At 49.8% G+C, this 19,740-nt stretch overlaps 2 protein-coding genes across 7 annotated transcripts in view; one reads left to right on the top strand and one right to left on the bottom strand.

Annotated features, from left to right (window-relative positions):
• PLCB2 (phospholipase C beta 2) overlaps nt 1-15,639 on the bottom strand; it is a 43,295-nt gene extending 27,656 nt beyond the window's left edge. For 5 of the 6 annotated variants that reach the window (XR_010365071.1, XR_010365070.1, XR_010365072.1 and 2 more), the window contains exons 1-4: nt 15,501-15,639; nt 8,523-14,251; nt 4,959-5,036; nt 3,368-3,436 (exon numbers count right to left, since the gene is read on the bottom strand). Coding sequence is in view for 3 of the 6 variants with exons in the window: in XM_064425622.1 (XP_064281692.1) it covers nt 3,368-3,436; nt 4,959-5,036; nt 8,523-8,606 (231 nt within the window). In the remaining 3 variants the exon portion in view is untranslated. Of the gene's footprint in view, nt 1-3,367; nt 3,437-4,958; nt 5,037-7,097; nt 8,480-8,522; nt 14,252-15,500 lie in introns of those variants that run through there. The other variant, XM_064425624.1, reaches the window with a different exon arrangement.
• INAFM2 (InaF motif containing 2) lies at nt 14,822-15,862 on the top strand. Its single transcript, XM_064425646.1, has one exon. It carries the CDS (start codon nt 14,974-14,976, stop codon nt 15,370-15,372), a length of 399 nt encoding a protein of 132 aa, XP_064281716.1. The 5' UTR covers nt 14,822-14,973; the 3' UTR covers nt 15,373-15,862.
• The last annotated feature ends 3,878 nt before the right edge of the window (nt 15,863-19,740 follow it).

Below are 19,740 nucleotides of genomic sequence, written 5' to 3'. Positions count from 1 at the left end.
AAAACTTCAAACCTCTTGCTCCGCAGTGGTGGGAAAGTGCTACTGAAAGCAGGGAACTCCCAACATCCACAGTGACCCAGAGAGATTGTCAGTGCCATAGGACTGGAGAACTCAGGGCAGGTTACATCCTTGAGCCACAGCCCAAACCTGCACAGCCCCTTGCTGTGGAATGCAGTGGCACAGATGCTCTCCACACAGCACTCTCCCCTTCCTCTGGACTTCCTTCAGTCACAATCCAGCAGGAAAGCCAGGCCACAAGCTTTGCCTCGGTGCAGCTGAGGATTGACTGGGGCATCACATGCAGGGAAGGGGAAAGGATGCTCCTTTCATTGCTGGTGCCATCCACAGTTCTTCCTACAGCTGTGATCCTGCTCTCCTTGTCCTAAATAAGGCCGATGGCTCATTGCTTCTCCACCTTCAGGCAGTGGAACAAGTTTACTCTTTGTACTAATTCCAACAGTTCTATTTCACAACCATTCCAAGCCACCATTTTGTAACAGGGCAGAACAGCACCCAGGTTCATTCTTCCACCTCTAAACAGATTTTTATTTGCTTCATCATACCAGTTTTTTCTATTAATGCCTTTTGTAACAACGCCCCAGACATAGCTGCCCCATGTGGAGGGTGTGGTGCTTCATGAGAAGAATCTTTCCCTGCTTTCTGCATTCCTTTGTGAACTTCTGCTCCCAGGAGAGCCAAATGAACATGACCCTCAGGGCTTTAAGCCAGAGGCATGAAGGATAGATGAGCTATGTGTAAGTAACAATCTTCCAGACCCAGATGGCACATCTTGGTTCAACACCCCTTCAGTGCCCACACAAGACCTCCCAGGATCCACAAGGAAAAGATGGATAAGGAGCCAGTCTAGTGCATTTTACTACATGTTATCACAGAAATCCAGAAAACTCTAAAAGAAAAAGGGGACTTATTTCAAATGAGTCTGTAAAATGCAGAATTCAAAAAGCACTTGGGATTTTCACAGCAAAGGTTGTCATCAAGTGCATCACTTCTGCCCACTGAGAATACTTAATAAATCAGTCAGTGCTTGACCTGTGCTTCATTGTTCTACAAAAATGAGCTGCAGCCAATTCCCATGGCTCTAAAATCCCATCCCTGGCCTATTACAACAGCTAGAACAGAGCAGCTCCATCCAGGTGCATAGGGAAAAGTGCTGGAACAGGGCATACACACTGGCATTTCTTTGACACATTCCTGCAGCTCCCAGCAATCTGGGATTCAGCAGCCTCCTAACCCAGAGGCATTAGCTCACATTTAATAACACCCTAAGGGCATTTCCTTCTTGTACTCATGTTTTATACTCACATTTCCATGACTGGGCAGGAAGCATTACCAATGGCATGGTGATATGAGGGGGGACAGCAGCAGCAGCCCCTCCTGCTTGTGCCACTCCTACCTCTGGAAAATTCCACCTTATATGGAGATCCTGCACTGGAAGAAACCCTGAGTAACTGCTTCAAACCCTGAGTAACTGCTTCAAACCCTGAGTAACTGCTTCGTGCTCCCCTTCTCCATTCAACTGCTGATATTACAGCACTCCACATCCCATTCACCTTACTCCTCCTGCCAGAACACAGTCCCTCCTACTCAGATGCTCTGCCCCCAGCAGCCACTGCATTCCTTGGTTAATCCTGCCGCTCCTCCATATCTTTTCCAGTTCTCCCTAAATTTGAGAGTACACTAGAATTTCACATAAATATGGACCAATTTGGGGTGCACACAATAGCACAACTTCCTCATGATTTCCTTATAATCCTTAACATACAATTTACTTTTAGGAGGAAAATACTGCTGAACACTACATTGATATTTTACCACACACCCACGATGTTTTCTAAGTAGCAACAGTGAACTCAGGACCTGTTATTACAGAAGGATGAGGGATTTTTTTCTGTGTGCATTGCCTGATTTTTATCTGCATAAATTGTATCACTCATTAGATCATGCATTCAATCAGCAATTCAAGGTCTTCCTACAAACCAGCCTGATTTTATTACCCCAAATAACTCTGTACCATTGGCCAGCTGTTTTCTGGTACTCTCCAATTAGTCTTCCTTAACTAATTCTTAAAAACTAGGCTATGTTTCTCCAGCCTCCTGTTACCACCAGGACATCCAGCCATGGCCTCAGTACTTCCCCAGCAATCAATTATCTATATCAAAGTTCAGTTCATTTTGCCAACAGGTTCTCAAAGTTTAACACCCTAGAAAAGAGTATCTCATACCTCTCCTTTAAGTCAGCCTCTTCCTCAGTGTGTCCCATCCGGAGGGCAGCACCAACTCAAACAGCCTCAAATATTTTATTCTCTCAAATGAAAAGACAACCTCTGGCAGCATTTTTAAAACACAATTCCCACAAAACAAGTTGTTGACAAAGTTTTAGGCTCACTGAAAACTGAAGTATGTTCCATTCTAGTGAACTTCTAAGGAGAAGGGCAGTTTCTCTGAAGGAAATTATTTTTATGATGGGTACTGTTCATGAGCTCTGCTGTGCTTTTAGCACCCACCTTTTTATGGTATTTTGAGAAATATTGGTCTTGGGGAGCTCTGAATAGACATTTTCAGAGCAGATTGAGAAAACAGCCATACAACTTATGCAAAAGGCTGCTTGAGGCTCAGGAGAAATTGCAAAACCTTTCCCTTTTGCCTTAGAGAGTCACCTATGTCACCACATGATGCATCATCTTTACTTCTTTGGTCCCTTTTCCACCTTTGTGCTTTGCTGCAGTTTTTGCTTGCTTTTTCCATACATGGAAATAAAGAAAAAGTCCTAGAAACAAAGTCCTAACAAGGGCTGCAAGAAGCTTCAATTATAACTGAAATCAAGAACAAAGCCCTGATCATGTGCAAATGTAAAAATATATTGGGGGGGGAATACAACTAGTTTTTCTGAAAATGCATTTTTTTCCCTTTAAAGGGAAGAAACACACTGGGAAGAAACCCAGCACACACTGTGGGAGTGACATTGTGACTCCAGATTTGTGGGTACCCTGTGCATGCTTACACAAGAGCAGTTCTGGTGTCTCAGTGCAGGAGCATCAGTCTCCAGCAGGACTTACCAGTGCAGCAAGGCACTTGGAAGGGGAATTGGTTTTCCTGGCTTTCTGACATATTCCTTCCAATAAGCCCATCTACCATAGTCTGGAAGTGCTGCTTTTGGGTGCACAGAGGAGGTCAGGGACCAGAGTCAAGATGACTTTTCTGAATTTACATAACTGAGATGCAAGGAGATGAGATCCTCTCTAGCTTCTTCCTACAGAAATCCAGGACAAACTTCCTGAGCCCACCAAAACCTCAGGCAGCCCTGTCTTTCCACTGAAACACAGGACAGAAAGAAGCTGTGGCCTCACCTTGGGCATTTTGGCAAATCGCCCTGTTCGGGTGTCTCGGATGCTGGTGATATCCAGAATTTCTCTTTCCTACAAACAGAATAAGGACAAGGAGAATGAGGAAAGACAAAGGAGGAAGGAAAGCACGCCATGACAGAGCCCCCAGAAGCTGTAAATCAGGTTTAGCTTAGTGTCTTTCCCTGTGGAAGAGCTCTCCCAGCAGGAACAAGGCAGGGAGGGAAGCCATTCCCACAGAGGACACTGCACAGCCTTCCCCAGGCACCCCCTCCGTGTCCTCACTACTGGCTTGCTGTCTTGTTTGTTCTTTTAATATCCAACCTGAATTTCCTTCCTCTGTTACTAATTTTTCTTCTCACCATGGATCTGGAGAACAAATTATACTTGTTGCAGCAGATAATATTATTTTCCAAGATCACATTACAGGACAATGTGGATGCCATGTCATCTGGCTGTATCCCCATTTTATTGTTAAGCAGGAAGTAATTTTACTCCTAATCCCACTCCTTTCTGAGTCCCAAGTGCAAAAGCAGTTAAGTTGACTTTAGCTGTTAACCAACAGCATTTTCCAGGAATGTGAGACCCTTTCCAGTCTGGCTTTGCTTGTGGCAGCTATGCTTCCTTCCCCAAGCCCCTTCCCCGGGTATCCCAATGAAGTATGTCCCTTTCCATGGTGACACCAGCTCCCCTTGCCTCACTTCATGCTCCACTTCTTCCTGCTGGCACCCTTAGAGCAGATATTCTACTGCCCAAGGGGACCTTGAAAGCAGAACAGGAGTGACAGAGACATCAAGGGGTGTGACAGTCCCCAGTGGTGTGACACTGTTCTCAGGGCATGTGGCTGTGACAGTGCCCAGTCCCAGCTGGCAATGGGCACAATCTGGAAAGGCAGAGCTCGCCCAAACCCACCAGGTCCCTGGCCAGGGCCTGTGCAGGATGGTCTCACTCTGCCATGGCATGTAGGTCAGGCAGAGGAAGTAGAGCTGAACCACAGCCTGCTCTGGAAAGCAGAAGTAAGCCCAGCCTTCCACCTCCCTCTCCATCACTTGATGTACTCATCAGTGAGGAACTGAATTCTCTTTCCTCCGTGTGTTGTCTCTCCCTCTCCTCCAGCAGCTGGCATCTTCTGCTTTGCTCCAGCAGCCTGCCAACATCACCTTGAGCACAACTTGTTCTCCAGACTCCATGTAGGCCCTACATCACTACGGTCACTACTTTTTAATTAAAACGTCTAAAACCCCAATGGCCCCACTGTACAGGTTAGGAGAATCCTGTATCTTGCTGGGTGACAGGGATATCAGCACAACTGTTCTCCATGAAGTCCTTTGAAGGACATGTAATGAGCTTTGCAGGAGTCAAAAAAGGTGAAAGTGTGAAAGGCCCAGAAAGGCCACACTCACACCTTCAGTTCTTGCACTTTGCTGGTGCTGTGAAGACCAGCCTGCCACTGACCAGCTCCCACTCCTTGGTGGGGTGTCCCTGCTAAGAGGAATGAGTCTGGCAGTTTGCAGGACTCGAGCACTCGCAGTGTTGTGATCTCACACAAACCTGACCTGGCTGGTTGGAGCCCGAGCTGTGCAGCCTCAGCACTTACCGTGCTCTGGTAGGTCCAGTACACATAAAAACCCTGGGGATCCACTCGGAGAATCACAGGAGAAGCATTTGATGTTTCCTGACAGAAAAAACAACACAAGAAAGAATGTTGGCACTTCGGATGACTTGGAGAAAACATCCACAAGGCTCCCAGTTCAAATACAGACCCAGGCAGGTGAACACCCCCTGGGATTTATGAAAATGAACCCAGGAATTTTAGGACATCTCCACAGTGACACCTGTGAGGCTCCAGAAGCTGAATCCTGAGTCTCACCTAACCTGTGCATTTAACAAGAACAGCTCTCTTGGAGCTTTCTACACAAAGAAATGAGATAAAGTATCTAGAGATTCAATTAATTGTTTCATTTGAAAAGTCTTCTTTGACCTGCTTCATTCCACAGGCTCAGGAGTAATCAGGCCAAACAGAGAAAGCATTCATCCATGGCATCTCCCATCCAGGTGTCCATGCAGATTATCCAGGCTCCTAGTCTGGAAGGCTTCCAGGAGGGGATGCATCACTGCAGCATCATTATGCTACTTCAGATGGGGATTCTGAAACTCCACATGCTGTCTCTACACTGACCATAGAAAGAAGCAGCTGTGCAGACACCCACACCAGAGGCTGCAATCAGATGAAATCATTTGGGGCTGATCCTGAACCCCACACAGCCATTTCTGGGAAAGCTCCAAATTCAATTCAGGAAGCTGAAGCACATCACTGCTACTATGAAACCAGTAATGAAATCTGGAAGTTGTACTTGTCTCTTGGCCTCAGTTTCTTGAGTTTTTTGACTCCTACTTCACTCCAGAGTGTATCTATATTTTCAGGGACCTCCATTTCCATACACAATATTTACAGTAAAGTGCTCATTGCACAGCACATCATATGTGGTCCTTTTACTGCCTCCTGTCTTCCTCCTGCTGTGCCAGGGCCAGCACCATGTCCCTGTTCCCAGAGCTCTTGGCTGGCTCCCTGCACACATGGCCATGGAGAGCAGAACAGACCCCACAGTACCACCACAGAGGATTGTGCCATGTTCTAGATTACCCTTATCTCCCACAAAGCACCTTCTGGAGGGCAAGCTGAGGCTGAAGGAAGCTGCTGCCAGCCAGACTTCTAGGCAGGGCCAGGCCTGCCAGGGGGTGCAAGCAGCCTCTCCAGTGGGGCAGCTCCTGGCAGCAAAGGAAATGGGCAATCCTACAGAAGATGGTCTGGCAGTCAAACTGGCTGCTTCTCACTGTGGGGCAAAAAGCAAACACTGTCTGCTAAAATACTGTAATCCATAATCTTTCAGAGGTAGGAATAGTTTTGACTCTACTATGAGGATTCAGAGGTAGCACAGAGCCAAACCCATACCCACCTGCCCTGCTCAAGAGGTCAGTTACTGCCTTGTGCCCTGCCTGGGGTTCTGACAGGGTTCCCAGCTGGTTCTTCAACTCAGCTACCACCCATGTAGCAGAACTTCACCTCTTTAGTCTGCTTAGGAGCCCCAGCTTGCTGGATGCTGAACAAAGCACTGCAGAGCTGCTCCTTACCCCAGGGTCCTGCAACTAACTTTGTGGGACAGGTCAGAACAGTCCTGCCTGTCAGGGATCCATTGCTCTCTCCTTTAGACAGTGTCTTACCAAAGCTGGACAAGGTGAGGGCTCTGTAGAAAAAGTGTGGATTAGCTTTTCTGCTGGAAGGCCCTAGTTCAGTCCCAAGCTGAACAGTGATGTAAGAGGCCAGTCTGATCTTCCTTAACTCCTTTGCCTCACTTAGCCTGGAGGGAGTTCAACCCTGTTACCAGCAGTACAGTCATGTCAACTGAAAATACAAAACACTCAACACTCATGAATTCTAAAGTGCAGCAATCCTGCAATCTGGAGCTCTCACCATCATCCTCTGCAGCCTGTTCTAACCATGGATTGGGAAAGCCCAGTGTGATGGAGCAATGTGACCAGAACAGCCCACTCATGGAGAAGCCTTTCTTGATTGGTGGAAATCAAGCCTGTAAACCACTTAGTTGAGGCAACCGCTTAGAACTGTTTACAAATATATAAACCTTAGGGAAAGAGCCAGATGGGAATTGAGCTCACTAATCAACAGCTACAGCAGGAAATAAACACTTGGTGGGTCTTGGAAGCCCAACTGACTCACCTTGGTTTTCAGGAGAACCTATCCCAGGAATATCCAGTGAAGTACTTAACAGCTTCCAGTTCTTGGGAGAATGGTCCCCAAGGACTGAGCACAAACTCATCAGCAATTTTAGACAAGTTTGGCTTCTATTATTCTGAGAAAGCAGATTTCAAATTCTAAGAAGCCCCAAGTGCACTCTGCAGGCAGTGGACCCACAGGAAAGAGGAAGGCTGTGCTTTTCACTGTACCCCGGTGTCATCCTCCTGTTTATGTACTGCTAACAGGGGAACTGGCAGCCATATTCCAACTCACATTCTCACATCCATCCTTCCTGCCAGCTGCACAGTACACTGCTCTCATTCTCAGTGCCACTGGACCACCCTGCTGATGTTGTGCACAGGTGATCCACGCCCCACATGCTCCTTTGGGACTTAACAGTCTATTCCAGCTTCACACCCACAAAAGTGCTAATCCCTCCTGCACTGCTGCTGCAGGCTCCTTCTGATCATCTCATTTGCAACACCCATGAACCATCTCCCCAGACCCCTGTGAATATCCATAATGTGGGCTTTCCCCTTTTCATCAACATTCATGCTCAACAGCAGACAGTCCATCTCCAGACAGCACAGATGGGCAGCTGCTGTCCTGCTGCTCAGGTTTGTGGGTGCTGGGGTAAGCATTCTTTTGCCTCCTTAGAAAGTGAGGAGGGGAACCCTTACATTCCAATTAACTGCTCCTGCTCTACACTTCCTTGCCCTCACACAGAAAGGCAGTGACTGCAAAGCAGCTGTTTTGAAGGTAAAGAGGACAATGAGCTGGAGAGAGCAGCAGCTTGCTGCAGCACCCTGAGGCTTCAGCCCTGTTACAGCACAGGCCCTTTGCTGTTCAGTCATTCCCAGACCCAGTGGCTGGGCAGGCGTGGGAGGCCATGGCTCACCCCCGATCCACTCAGGCAACAGGGCCATAAGAGGAAGCAACTTGGAGCCTGATTTCATCTCTATCTGAAAAGTGCAGTGCGTGCTCTTTGCTCTGCAGTAGATCCTACCCCTCATGCTCCTCCAGAAAGTCCAAATGTGGCATTTGCATCTCACCCCACAGGGACTCCCAGCAGTGACCATCTTCCTAAGGGTTGGACCTTCTGTCCTACACCAGGGGCTGCACACACAGACCCAGTGCACACTCACTCCATTTGTTTCCATCCTCCACTGTAAGAGGTGTAGAAAACTTCTCTCCAACGCCTTACACACACACACACACAACATCCCCTTTACTTCAGTCCTCAGCTTTCCTGTTGTTCCCAGTTCCCTCTACCCATCCAGAGATCTCTGCTGTCAAGTGGGATACCACATTGAACAGAGGCTCCCAACCTCCCCACAGACTGTGACCTAAGCAGTGTCTCCCTGCCACCACAGGCACAGCCTAGGGAAGGAACACCCCAGTACTTACATCATCCCATTTGATGAAGCGGTCGCCCTTGCACAGGTAGTCCTTCACCTCCGTGGGCTGCAGGACAGGGTTCAGCACAGACATGGTCCTGCAGATGTGCTCCTCAGCTACCAGAAGCACGAGCAACTGCACAGTTCACTCCTCCTTAGCCCCCTCTCCTCTATCTCTGCCTCTCACGTGGCAGGGCGTTCTGCCATGGCCACTGTTGGCATCGGAGAGCAAACAACCTCTTATATCCCAGCCCAATTTAGGAGGGGCAGGGACAGGCAGGCGAGGAGCGCTGAATCTGCATTGTAAATCAACAGCTCTCCAGGCAAGCAGAGCCTCACCCAAGGTCACCCAGAGGCAGGCTGGCGATGGCTGGGGTGCTGGTGGGCACGAACACCCACCGGCCCTCCGGGAGGGATCCACTCCTTGGAGCTGTGCTGGTGAGGCACCCGGCTCGGTGAACTTCCGCAACTCAACTTCCTTAAATGCTCTCTTGACGAAGTACAGGCATTGCCAGAAATGCTCCAACTGCTTCAGCAGCTGCGGTTACGGAGCAGCTCAGCTCTGGCTACACGCAGACTGCCCCCTTCATGCAAGAGGCCAGATGTCCCAGGAAACAAACTCCTTCCTTGCTCTGGACAGATTCCATTTCTGGGGCCACTCACTGCACTGTCCAGTCTTAAACAGTTTTCCTTTCTCTTATGGGCTCTTCTGAATGTCATCCTCAAAGTGAGACAGACCAGCAGGGCAGCTGGAAATTCCCCAGATGAAATAAAACATTCCCAGAGTCCCAGGAACTGCGCTGTTCCACAGACTCACTTGGCTCTGTGGCAGATACATGGGACACAGGACAGGAGAGGTGGGCAAGGTGGGGATTATAGTGACAAAGCAGCAGGGAAGTGACCAAAAGCAGAACAGGTTAAAGGCAAACAGTGCCAAAACGAGTCTCTGCTCATGGGAACAAAGGAATTCCATGTGGGCAGCAGAGAAGAAAAGGAGCTCCTGATGGGCACTGGCTAACGTGGAGAGCAGTTTATGAAAAGGCATGACATGGCCAAGATCAATTTTAGTCAGAGGCAGAGCCCCACAACTAATCACAGTGGAAATAACTGTGCTCTGATTGCTGTGGATTCCCAGGCACACGGTGGGATGTCATCCTCATCTCCTATCAAAGCCAAGGTTGCCATTGCTCAAAAGGGACTAGCTGCTGGCAAAAGTGGCACAGAAAAAAGCAGGAGAACAACCACCCCCCCCCCCCCATAAGGGGAGCCAGCTGCACGTTTTGTTCCTTCCTTTCTTCCCCGCCCTGATGTGATAAGTCTGGCACTTTGGAGCAGCCTGGACAGCTGGGGAATGGTCACTGAAGGAATCCTAAGGGCATTCTCAGGTGCTAGTGGCATGAGCAGGAGAGATTAAGTGGGACTCTAGCAAGTGCTCCAACTGTAAAACAAAGGCAGGAATCAGAGCTCCCTGCTGCAGGATAAGAGAACCCGGAGCAAACACAACATCCTTTGTCTTTCAAGGGGTTTACCTGCCAAAAAAAAAACCCTGGGAATAAGAGAGCTTCCACATTTCCAGCTACCATGGCATTTTCTGCACTTATCAATCTTGCACTTACAGGAATTAGCTATCCAACAGAAGGCAGTTGGCTCTTTCCTTAGGGTCACTGGGATATTCCAGGCCCAGCCAAGCCAGTGTCACCAGGATCCCACACTCAGGAAAAGTGGCTACTCCCAAGCAGAGAAGCAGAAGATGACAAAGGGTGCAGTGAGGAATGAAAGTTCTCTACACTTGCCTGATCTCTTCTGCAAGGCCAGAGCAGCTTCACGTTTGCTCCCCTTTAAATTAGAGAGCAGCAATGGAGAGAATAGAGTGCATTAATCTTACTCAGGGGTGCTGCAGTCCTCCCAGCCTCTGGAACACTGACAGCACTGCAGGAAGGCCCTGAAGGTCACAGCTGCAAAGCAGTGAGAGGTGGGATGAGCTTTGCCACCTGGAACTGCTAAGGGCAGGTGAGATCAGTCATAGCTACTGGATCCCGTGGCTTGACTGGTACTATCAGTTATCAGAGCTTTGTGAAGCAAGTGTGCTTCCTGCCAGGGCCTCACTGACAGGCTGCTTCTGTCCTTCTCTCACACCCGGATATTCACCAGCTTTCTCTGCCTCATCAACGAAGTAAGCAAGAATCCTGCCACAGCTTAAGTCACAGGTTGCTCAAGGTCAGCTTCCCGTAAGGAATAAAATCTTAATTCAATGAATAATGAAATCATAATTAAGACCCAACCAAACACAAGCAGCATGAAGAGCAGTGCCCAAGTTGGTTGCAAGGCCACATGATGCCCAACAGCAAGGGCCAAAGCCCCACTTGCACAGAGGTTGTCACAAAAGCTGCAGCTCCCTTTCTCTTGCCCAACCCAGCCTCCTTATCTTCCACTTCACACTCCTTGCTCTGTAGGAGCCTCTGTCCCTTGCATGCAGAGATGGCTGATGGAGCCCTGATAGGACAGAACAGCAGTACTGCCCTCTGCAGAGAGCTCCAACATCAGAGCAGGCACGAACAGCAGCACTTGAGCACTATTTGTTTATTCAAAGAATCCTTCATTTCTCTCTCCTAGAAGGCCCATCACCCAGTGTACACTCATCCCACACCCCTCTGTCTCGTTGCTTTCCTCCCATACCTTCCCTGCCAGACAACACACTACTTGCTACAACAGTTTCAATATGCAAACATTTCATTTTTAAAAATTTAGTATTCTTCCTTCTCTCCCTCTACTACCTATCCAGCAGCCTGTACCCCCCCAGGGTGCATGCAGCAGCAAGGCAGGCAGCATCATCCTTCAGACAAGGTTTCCAGACACTGATTTAAGCCACACCATTAAACCTCCCTCCTGACCTCCAGCAAATTACTAAAACCTCTACCCCAGCTTACTCCTGGCACAGAAAAATCTGTAAGAGATCTCTCCCAGCATTGTTGCAGGAGAATTACTTTGCCATGTGTAATGCTGTCCTCTAGTGAAGAGCTGTGACACTGCACATCAGCAATGAACTCCCAGCTCTGCAGATGCCAGCCCATCCCACTGCTCCTGTGGCTGCTCTGCCTCAGAACGCTGGCAATCCGGAAAGGATTAACGATACCATTAAGACCACAAAGCCAATATTTTCTTACCACCCTAGAGAGTAGAACTGCTGAGTGTGTGTACAGGGACATATCTGGTGTCCCACTTTGAGCCAAAACCACGAGGCCAAGGACTCCTGACAGCTCTCAGCATGACTGCAGCTTGATCTGCAAAAGTCAGAGGGCAGTGGACTATGGCACAGAGAAGTGGCCACAGATGCCACAAAGCCATAAAAGTGGTGAGGTCTTGTGCAAAAAAACCCCAAAGCCCAAGAAACTATCTGTCCATTCACCAAGACATGGTTAGGCCTATAATTAACTGCTCACTGGGCAGTGTGCTGTGTTTACAGCACTGATGGCTTTCAGCATATTTCCAAGCAGCGCAGTGAGTGCTGCAAGCAGGATCACATTTAAACATCCCACACATTCCTGCAGTGCCAAGTCACTGCTGCCCTGGGCTGGCTGAACCGTGCCATTCCTCACTGCTGGGAAAAGGACAAGACTTTCCAAGACAGGTCATTAACAGGAAAGGAAGAGCATGAGGAGCAGTGGCACACAAACAATGTGCTCATCTCACGGTACACTTCAGTAGCAGAGTAACAAGAAGAAAGCAACTTGTACCACACCTGGAGGTGGATGCAGCCAGTTCCCACCTGTATTTACCTCCAGTACAAAACACTGCACAGGAAATTAGGATACTGGGGGAGAAAGCCCCATTCTGCTCTTAAGCTCATCAACATTTACTTCCCACTGCACCAGCCCATCTTACTCCACCTGTTTGCCTACTCAGTTTACAAAACTGAACAGGTGTCAGCCATGGTCTTCCCTGACCCTTCCACAAATTTCACTTCTCCACATGCTAGCCCAAAGCTCTCATTTCCGTAATATCCAGCCTCAACCTACAGCATTCTCCTCCTCCCTGCAAAGGCCTTTGCAGAGCTCAGGGATGTCCCAGGCATCCCATCCAGTATTCTGCTACTCTCAGAAGCAGGGTTTGCATGGAGAGAATCTATCTCAGGCCAGCAATCTTCCCTTAATTAAGTCTTCCCTGTCCTGCAGCACTGGGAGGCTATTCACTGACTGTAATTGTGGAAAATCAATAACACAAGTTCATTTACCTACATCCTTCAGGGGCCCTTGGAGAGCAAACAAACATCCCACTGCAAGAGGTAGCAGCAGAATTCAAGCTTTCTAGTGGACCCTCAGACACGAGAAGTCAAAATTAAAGGAGCTTATAAAGAACAGGAGCCTGCAGAGCAGTTTTTGGCATGGTGGGAGGAAGGCTGTTTAGGGACTCTGCAGCTCTCCTTCCTTGGCAGGAGTCCCTGAGTGCATCATGTACCCCTGACTCTGTCTCCAGCAAGGGATCTCTTCTGTGCTCTTTAGGAAGAATCCTAGAGAGGGATAATTTGCAAGCTGTGTCTAGCATCAGACATAGTCACTGACTTTACAAGACCCCAGAGCTCCAGTTTTGCACCACAGGAGTCCACTCAGAGCACAGCTTGGTGTTTTTGCTAAAACCCCAAGGACAAAGCAAGCACCATTACTGCAGCTCCTTTAGGGGTGGCTGTTAGCAAAGAGTTCTGTTTAGGAAAGAAGGCAGAGACCTGCTCACACAGCTGCCTGGAGAGAAGCTCACACCCACTTATTTGTCTGCAATAAAATGAAAAGCTTCAATCTGACCTTGGCAAAAGCCAAGACTTCACATTTAATGAACACAAGCCTGGTCTTACTCAGAGCCCTCAGAGCAGAGGGTTTGCAGGGAGAAGAGAGCCTTGAGAACATCAAATTTCTTGAATATTACCATAGAATTGTGTGTTTTGGGAAACACAAGTCTCTACTGCAGCATGAGTGAGTCACAAATAAATGCAACAGGGAGGTGAAGCTGTTGGGCTGAAGGCAGAACATTGCAAGCCCATCACACTCAGAACATTTGCTGGGAATGTTCCAACAGTTCTGCACATCCAGCCTTATCTGGTTCCTAAATAGGGAAAGGTGAACACATGTTTTGAGAATGAACAGATACATCTCTCCTATTGCTAATGGTATTGGTTGATAGGAGTGGATACACACAACATTTGGCTGGAAGGTTCATTGAGAGGTCAGCTTTGCTCAGGGCCTGCTGTTCAGGCCTCAGTGCTTCAACCCAACAAGCACCAGGCAGAAACTGCCAAGACCTCACTAAGGCCCAGAGGCATTCTTGGTACATGCCAACCCTCTGCCTCTGAACTGGAATTAAGCAAGAGCCTAGGGAAGGGACTTGTGGAAGGTAGTAACTCCTTATGATTTCACCTGCTGAACCAAAAAAAGAGAAGGATCTGGAGCAAACCCATCATTGAGGGAAAACACATTAAAAAATTACTAGAAAATCCATTTTGTAGTAATTGCTACAAATTCCCTTTCCAAGAATTACAATTATTTTGCAGCTACTCCATTTATTCCATAACATGTCTTCTTGGGGAAGCCTCTGGGTAACAGGCAGTTCTTCAGTTGCTGTAGCCTCCTCCAGATCTAGAAGTCTTGGTTTGCAAGAGGTTTTTGCTGCAACCACCACACTCGACTGACCTCAGGTTGAAGGAAGAAAATGATTGCAGAAGGCACAATATAATTCCTGAAAGTAATTTTCCTGCACCATAAAGAAAAAAAAAAACTAATTTATATTCCAAATCAGCATTTTAGTTGTCTTTTGAACAAGACAATGGAACGATTTTGTAGGGAGCTAACACCTGTGGAGTAAGGTGAAGCCATATCTTAAGAGGAAGTTTAGATGGTGTCAATAACGGACTTGGGAAAAGCCCAATTTGGACAAAACTAAGGCAGCTTTTCCCTCTAAAAAACTGCCACTTGGCTGGGGCACCCTTGCAGCCTCACAGAGGAGCAGGCAGCACATACCTGCATCAGGGAGACCGCAAAAAGGAGCTCCGTCGGGAAGCCAAGGTGGAGAGGAGACTGCTGACCTCCTCCAGCGCTGGGCGCGTTCCAGGAGGCCGTGCCAGAAGCGTTCCTGGGACTCGGCGAGCGCTGCCCCTGTCCCGGAGGCACCGCTCACCGGCCACCCCTCACTGCAGGGCGGGCAAGGGGTGGGGAGACCCGGGCACCGGGGGCGGGGGCTCCTTTTAAAGGTGGCCGGGCTCCTCCCCTGCCCTCTCCGCCCCTCCTGTCGCTCCCACCCCTCAGGGCGGGGTTGCCCCCTACGCTCCGCCCCTCGCCCCCGGCGGGGCAGCGCGGGCAGCGGCACCGGCGGCAGCGCGGGCGGTACCGGCATGTCCTGAGCGGCGGCGGCGGCCGATCCGGGCCGGAGCCAGCACGGAGGGCTCGGTGGAGCAGCGGGCCAAGGGCCGGGCCTCCATGAAGGAGAAGGAGGCGGGCGCGGAGCGGGGCAAGCCCGCCACTTACACCGGGGACAAGAAGGCGCGCATGGCGGCCAAGACCAACAAGAAGTGGGTGCGCCTGGCCACCGTGCTGGCCTACGTGCTCTCCGTCTCGCTGGCCGCCATCGTGCTCGCCGTCTACTACAGCCTCATCTGGCAGCCGGTGCGCGGCAGCGGCGGCTCCTCCAGCCCCGGCCCCGGCGCCGCCGCCACCCCCGCGCAGCTCCGCGCCGCGCCCCCCGGACCTACGGCGGGGCCTCCGCCCGCGCCGCCGCGCACCGGCCCCGGCTCCGGCCCCGGCCCCGCCGCCACCGCCCCGCCGGCCGCGTCCCCCTCGCCCGCGGCCGGGAGCGGGCCGGGCGCCGGCAGCCCCTGAGCCGGGCGGGCCGCGGGAGGCCGCGCCGCCGGGGATGCGGCCGCGGGGCTCGGCCGAGGATGGAGACCGATGGCTCGCCCGTCCCTGCGGCACCGTGCAGCGCCCGTGGAGACTGACTGGAGACTGACCTGGAGACTGACTCGACCCCGTTTGGACTCGGTGGAACTGCGGTATCTTCTTTTCCTCCCCGATTTTTCCTCAAAAGGGAATTTTGTGGCTTCGTTTTCTTCCTCACCAGGGCTAGCTTCTCCCTTTGAACCCGCATTGAATTCCTGCGCTGTTTATGCCAGTCTGTTACCTATACAAGGATATCGGTGTCCAAAATTCCTCGCTATTTACAGGATCAGCTGGGAACAATACGAATTTAGAGGCTGTAATCCATTGTTGAAGTAAAAACAGTTTTTGTTTAACGATGAGCATAAACTTATTTAAAATATGTGGAAGGTAAATTGACTTGTTTACTATATTAAAATATTTTCCCAATATGAAAGTCTCTGTAACAAAGTATGTTCTCTTCGGTGGTGGGAGGAGGAATGTGGAACTGGAAGGGGTCTGATTTGGCCACTGCAATGGGCAACTCTGGTATATGATGTTGATTCATTTGTCACTGGTCTCCATAGGTGAGGCTGGAGAAACCTCTGTGCGTGGCTAATTGTGGAAACGAAGCAGTGGTGCTGGGAAGGTTTGATCTGTGCTGGCAGAGCAGGTGGAGCTGTGGCAGTGGGTGCTGGTGGGCTCTGGGCTGTGGCATGGTTGTGCCCTTGTGCTGCTGCCTGCGAGGGATGGCAGCGCTTAGATTGTCCCTGCACCTTTGGGACATGCAGAACCAGGGTAGGTCTGGCCCAGGCAGCTCCTGGTGAGTCTTGGGAAGGTGTCCTCCCAGCTCCATGGTTTCCTGCCCGGTGGTCCTCAGAAATTCTATTCCTTGATGAGCAGGGTGAAAAAATGGCCTTTAATGACTCTAGGATGTGGGATATAAACTAGGAAAGCGTAAGAGCCATGTTGTTCCAAGCTGCTGCTTTCCAGATGGATGGATTCAGCTGAATCTGTGAGGCTGCCAGGCTGTGCTGCATCTCTGTGAAAGAATCACAGCAGTTCAGATTCCTTCTGCTGAAGGATGCAAATGTGGTGTAGCGTGGCATACGTATTTCAGTTGTGCAGATCACAAAGGTACCATAAAATATGGCACTTGGCTGCTTGAAACGAGCTGTTTCATATCACAATTGGAGTTTGGGACTGTGGTGGTTTGTTAAGGCTGCATCGTCAGCTGGACATTGCCTTTACAGCATCTGTGAAAGGTAGAATCAGGAACAGAGGGTTTGCAGGGGAAAATGAGGTGAAAGGAGAGTGATTTGTGATCTTCTTTTCACCCTCCTTTCCAGTTTTCTGGGGAGCATGCAGGGAATGCTTTGTGTTGTTGAAACAAAAAACTGGTGGGAAGGACAGAACGATCCCGCTTAGTCACTTTAGCCAAAATCATGGGATCACTGCCACCCTCCTGCGGGGCAGATGGAAGAGCTGCAAGCACTGTGTCAGCAGACGGGTGCCCTGCAGCTGTCACCTCCTGAGGTGCTTCTCTGCTCTCCCTGTTCATCCGCAGGGGGAAGGCTGAGTGTCCTGGAGCAGCACCGGCTCTGGGCCCCACGGGTGTCTGTTCTGTGAGTGGGGGAATGTGTTCCTTTGGTGGTTCTGCCTGCAGCATGTTGATCCCTCTCTGTGGTGCTGCTCATGCCCACAGCAGTTCTGGGTCCTGGTGACAGCAATGCCTTTTGCTGGCCTTGGGGTACACCTTTGATTGTGGGAGAAAATTCCTGCAGCTTCCCAAGGGAGGAATGAATGACAGAGAAACCAGGCTCATTGTGGTGCCAGTTGAGTTTAGTTTGCTTCTCAGCTCAGGTGGTAATGCAGAACCAGTTGGGAAGTGTCTCTGAGAAGGAGCTTGTGTTTAGCTTGTAAAACCTTGGAGATAAATAAAGCTGCATGCAATGACATGGATGCTGGGATTTCTCTGCTGCTAGCCTGCAGCTTGGAGCTGGTGACTCTAGCGGTTCTGAAAATTGCATCCACTGTGCACTGAGTGCCCAGGGCCTCCTGGCATCCTTCACTTTAACTGTAGTTGCTCTCAGAAGACTAAGAGAGCCTGGCTGCATGGTGCAGAGGGGAGAGGAAGTGAATGGAATTAAATGGGCTGCGTGGCCCTCTTCCAACCTGTCGTGTAACTGCTGAGACGCCTTGTACTCCAGAGCAGGAACAACCTAAAGTTCTTTACCTGGTTTGTGGTTTTGGTAGCAGAGGATCTCTGGGACAGAGACAGTGCTCAAATCCACTGGATCAAAGGGAACAGGCCCTTCACTGATGGCTGCCTCCCCTTCTGGTGCTAAAAATAGTTGATGAGCCAGTACAAGGATGGTTGTGGCTGTCTGCATTCCTGTAGGAAAGTGCAGGCTTGGTGAGTTCCCAGACTGTGTTTTTGCATCTTCTCCTTTGCTGACAAACAGATTTCAGTGAAATGCTGCTATTTCTGTACTATTACAACTGGCTTTGGAGCATCCTGGGGCTTCACTCCAGTTGTATTGAGTGTGCGAGGGAGGGGAAGCTGCCTGGGGAAGATGCAGAAGGGTTATGGGCTGCTGGCCTAACAGCCAGGGAGCTTTAGTGATTGCAGCAGCCTGGTTTTCCAAATCTTCTGGACCCGTATTCTTCAGCTACAATCTTGTCCCCATCCTTTTCCTAGCCACGAGTCATAGGCCTCCAGAGACAGATGTGTTTCCATTGGGATGCTGTTGCCAGCCTGTGATGAGCCCGTTGCTGTGCTTCTTATTCTTGTCATGACAGACTGTCGAAGAAATTGGTGACTAAGTGTACTTTGCAAATACTCTAGTAACAAAAATGGCTTATCTGGACTGGTTTCTAGGTTTAAGCTAACTTAAAATTCAGGGCACTAGGGATTTCTTGGGAAGTAGATTGGCTGCAACAGATACTTGGACTGGGAATTTTTGCATTATGTCACTGTCGTTGTACTGAGACAGTCATCTGCATCACAGCAGAATTGCTTTAGTGCCCTAAAATGGTGCAGTCACCAGTGTGGGGTAAAGCTGAGGTTTAAAAGGCAGATGGTTGTGTCGTCTGTTGTGTTACTTCAGCTCCAGTTCACCCTTTCTCTTCACTGCTCCTCAAAAAAATAATAAAATTCAGGTTCACTTAGTGTGATTGTATCAGGCACCACAAGGCACTGGGCTGTGTGTTGCTTCCTAGGTAGAAATGACTGTAACCTTGTGATTCAAGATGTTGATTCCTTGGAATTGCTGGGGAGGGTTATTCCCTTCACACAGCTGCTGTCCTGCATGTCACCTACCAACAGAGCTGTGCCATGTTCCCAAATGTGCATGTCGGTGAGGTAGGAAGATGTCTGGAAGCCAGCTGAATGAAGGAAATACTCAAATGTGAAATACCTTAAAGCTTTTTACTTTGTGGTAGATACTAATACCTGCCCTCTGCCTGTGCATACTGGTCTTGTCCCAGTGAGCCCTGTTTGTCCAAGGAGAGCACTTAGTGTAACGCACATGCAGAGGGACCAGAAGGAAGGGAAATAGCAGGGAAAAGAGTTACTGGAGCGTGTAATCTGCTCCAGCAGCTGGCTCACGTTCCCATCTCTAAAAGCCCTTTTTTCCCCGTGCGTGTTCTCTTGTGGGCTCATCTGATGCAATGCACAGCATCTTAATCCCAGATTCCTGTGCAGAATTTCTGACAGGGAATCTTGGCTTAATCCCTGAGCGTAGCTGAAAAGCAGTTGTGTGGTGTAGCAATGATAACAAAGCCAGTGGCTGCTTCTGGGCATCGGGATTTCCCCCAGAGAAGTCGAAGCTGATCTCCGTGGGCTGCTCAGGGGGGTGTTACCAACGGCTGGCTCCGAGTCCTGGAGCTGCTGGAGCACACAGAGAGGGCATTGGTGTAAGAAACAGCCATAGCTGAGCTGGAGCATGAAGCTAAGGGCATGAAGCTTGGCTTGTGGCTGTTCCACAGGTGTTCAGAGGCAGTGTTGGGAAATCTGGCCAGGTGCTGTGTCACTGCACTGGGATGGTGTGAGCAGGAATCAGCCACGGACTTCCCAGTGTTGCCTGCCAGTGCTGCAGAGCCTGGGAGCTGGTTGAGCTGTTGCTGTACAACCTGTCCAGGGAAGGCAGCAGGCAATGTCCTGAACTTCCCAGCAGTGCTGTATCCTGTTGCTCTGGGCCTCCCATTGACTTGAAAAGCACTAATTACTGTATTATGCACTTCAAATACAAAATTGATAGCTAAGTGCCAGTGTCCTCTGCCACATGCAACCAGTTTATCTGAAGGGAGATTGTTGTGGAAAACCAGTGAAAT

Source organism: Passer domesticus, chromosome 6, assembly GCF_036417665.1.
Source record: "Passer domesticus isolate bPasDom1 chromosome 6, bPasDom1.hap1, whole genome shotgun sequence".
Lineage (NCBI taxonomy): Eukaryota > Metazoa > Chordata > Aves > Passeriformes > Passeridae > Passer > Passer domesticus.
This window is presented reverse-complemented; position numbering and strand designations above follow the sequence as displayed.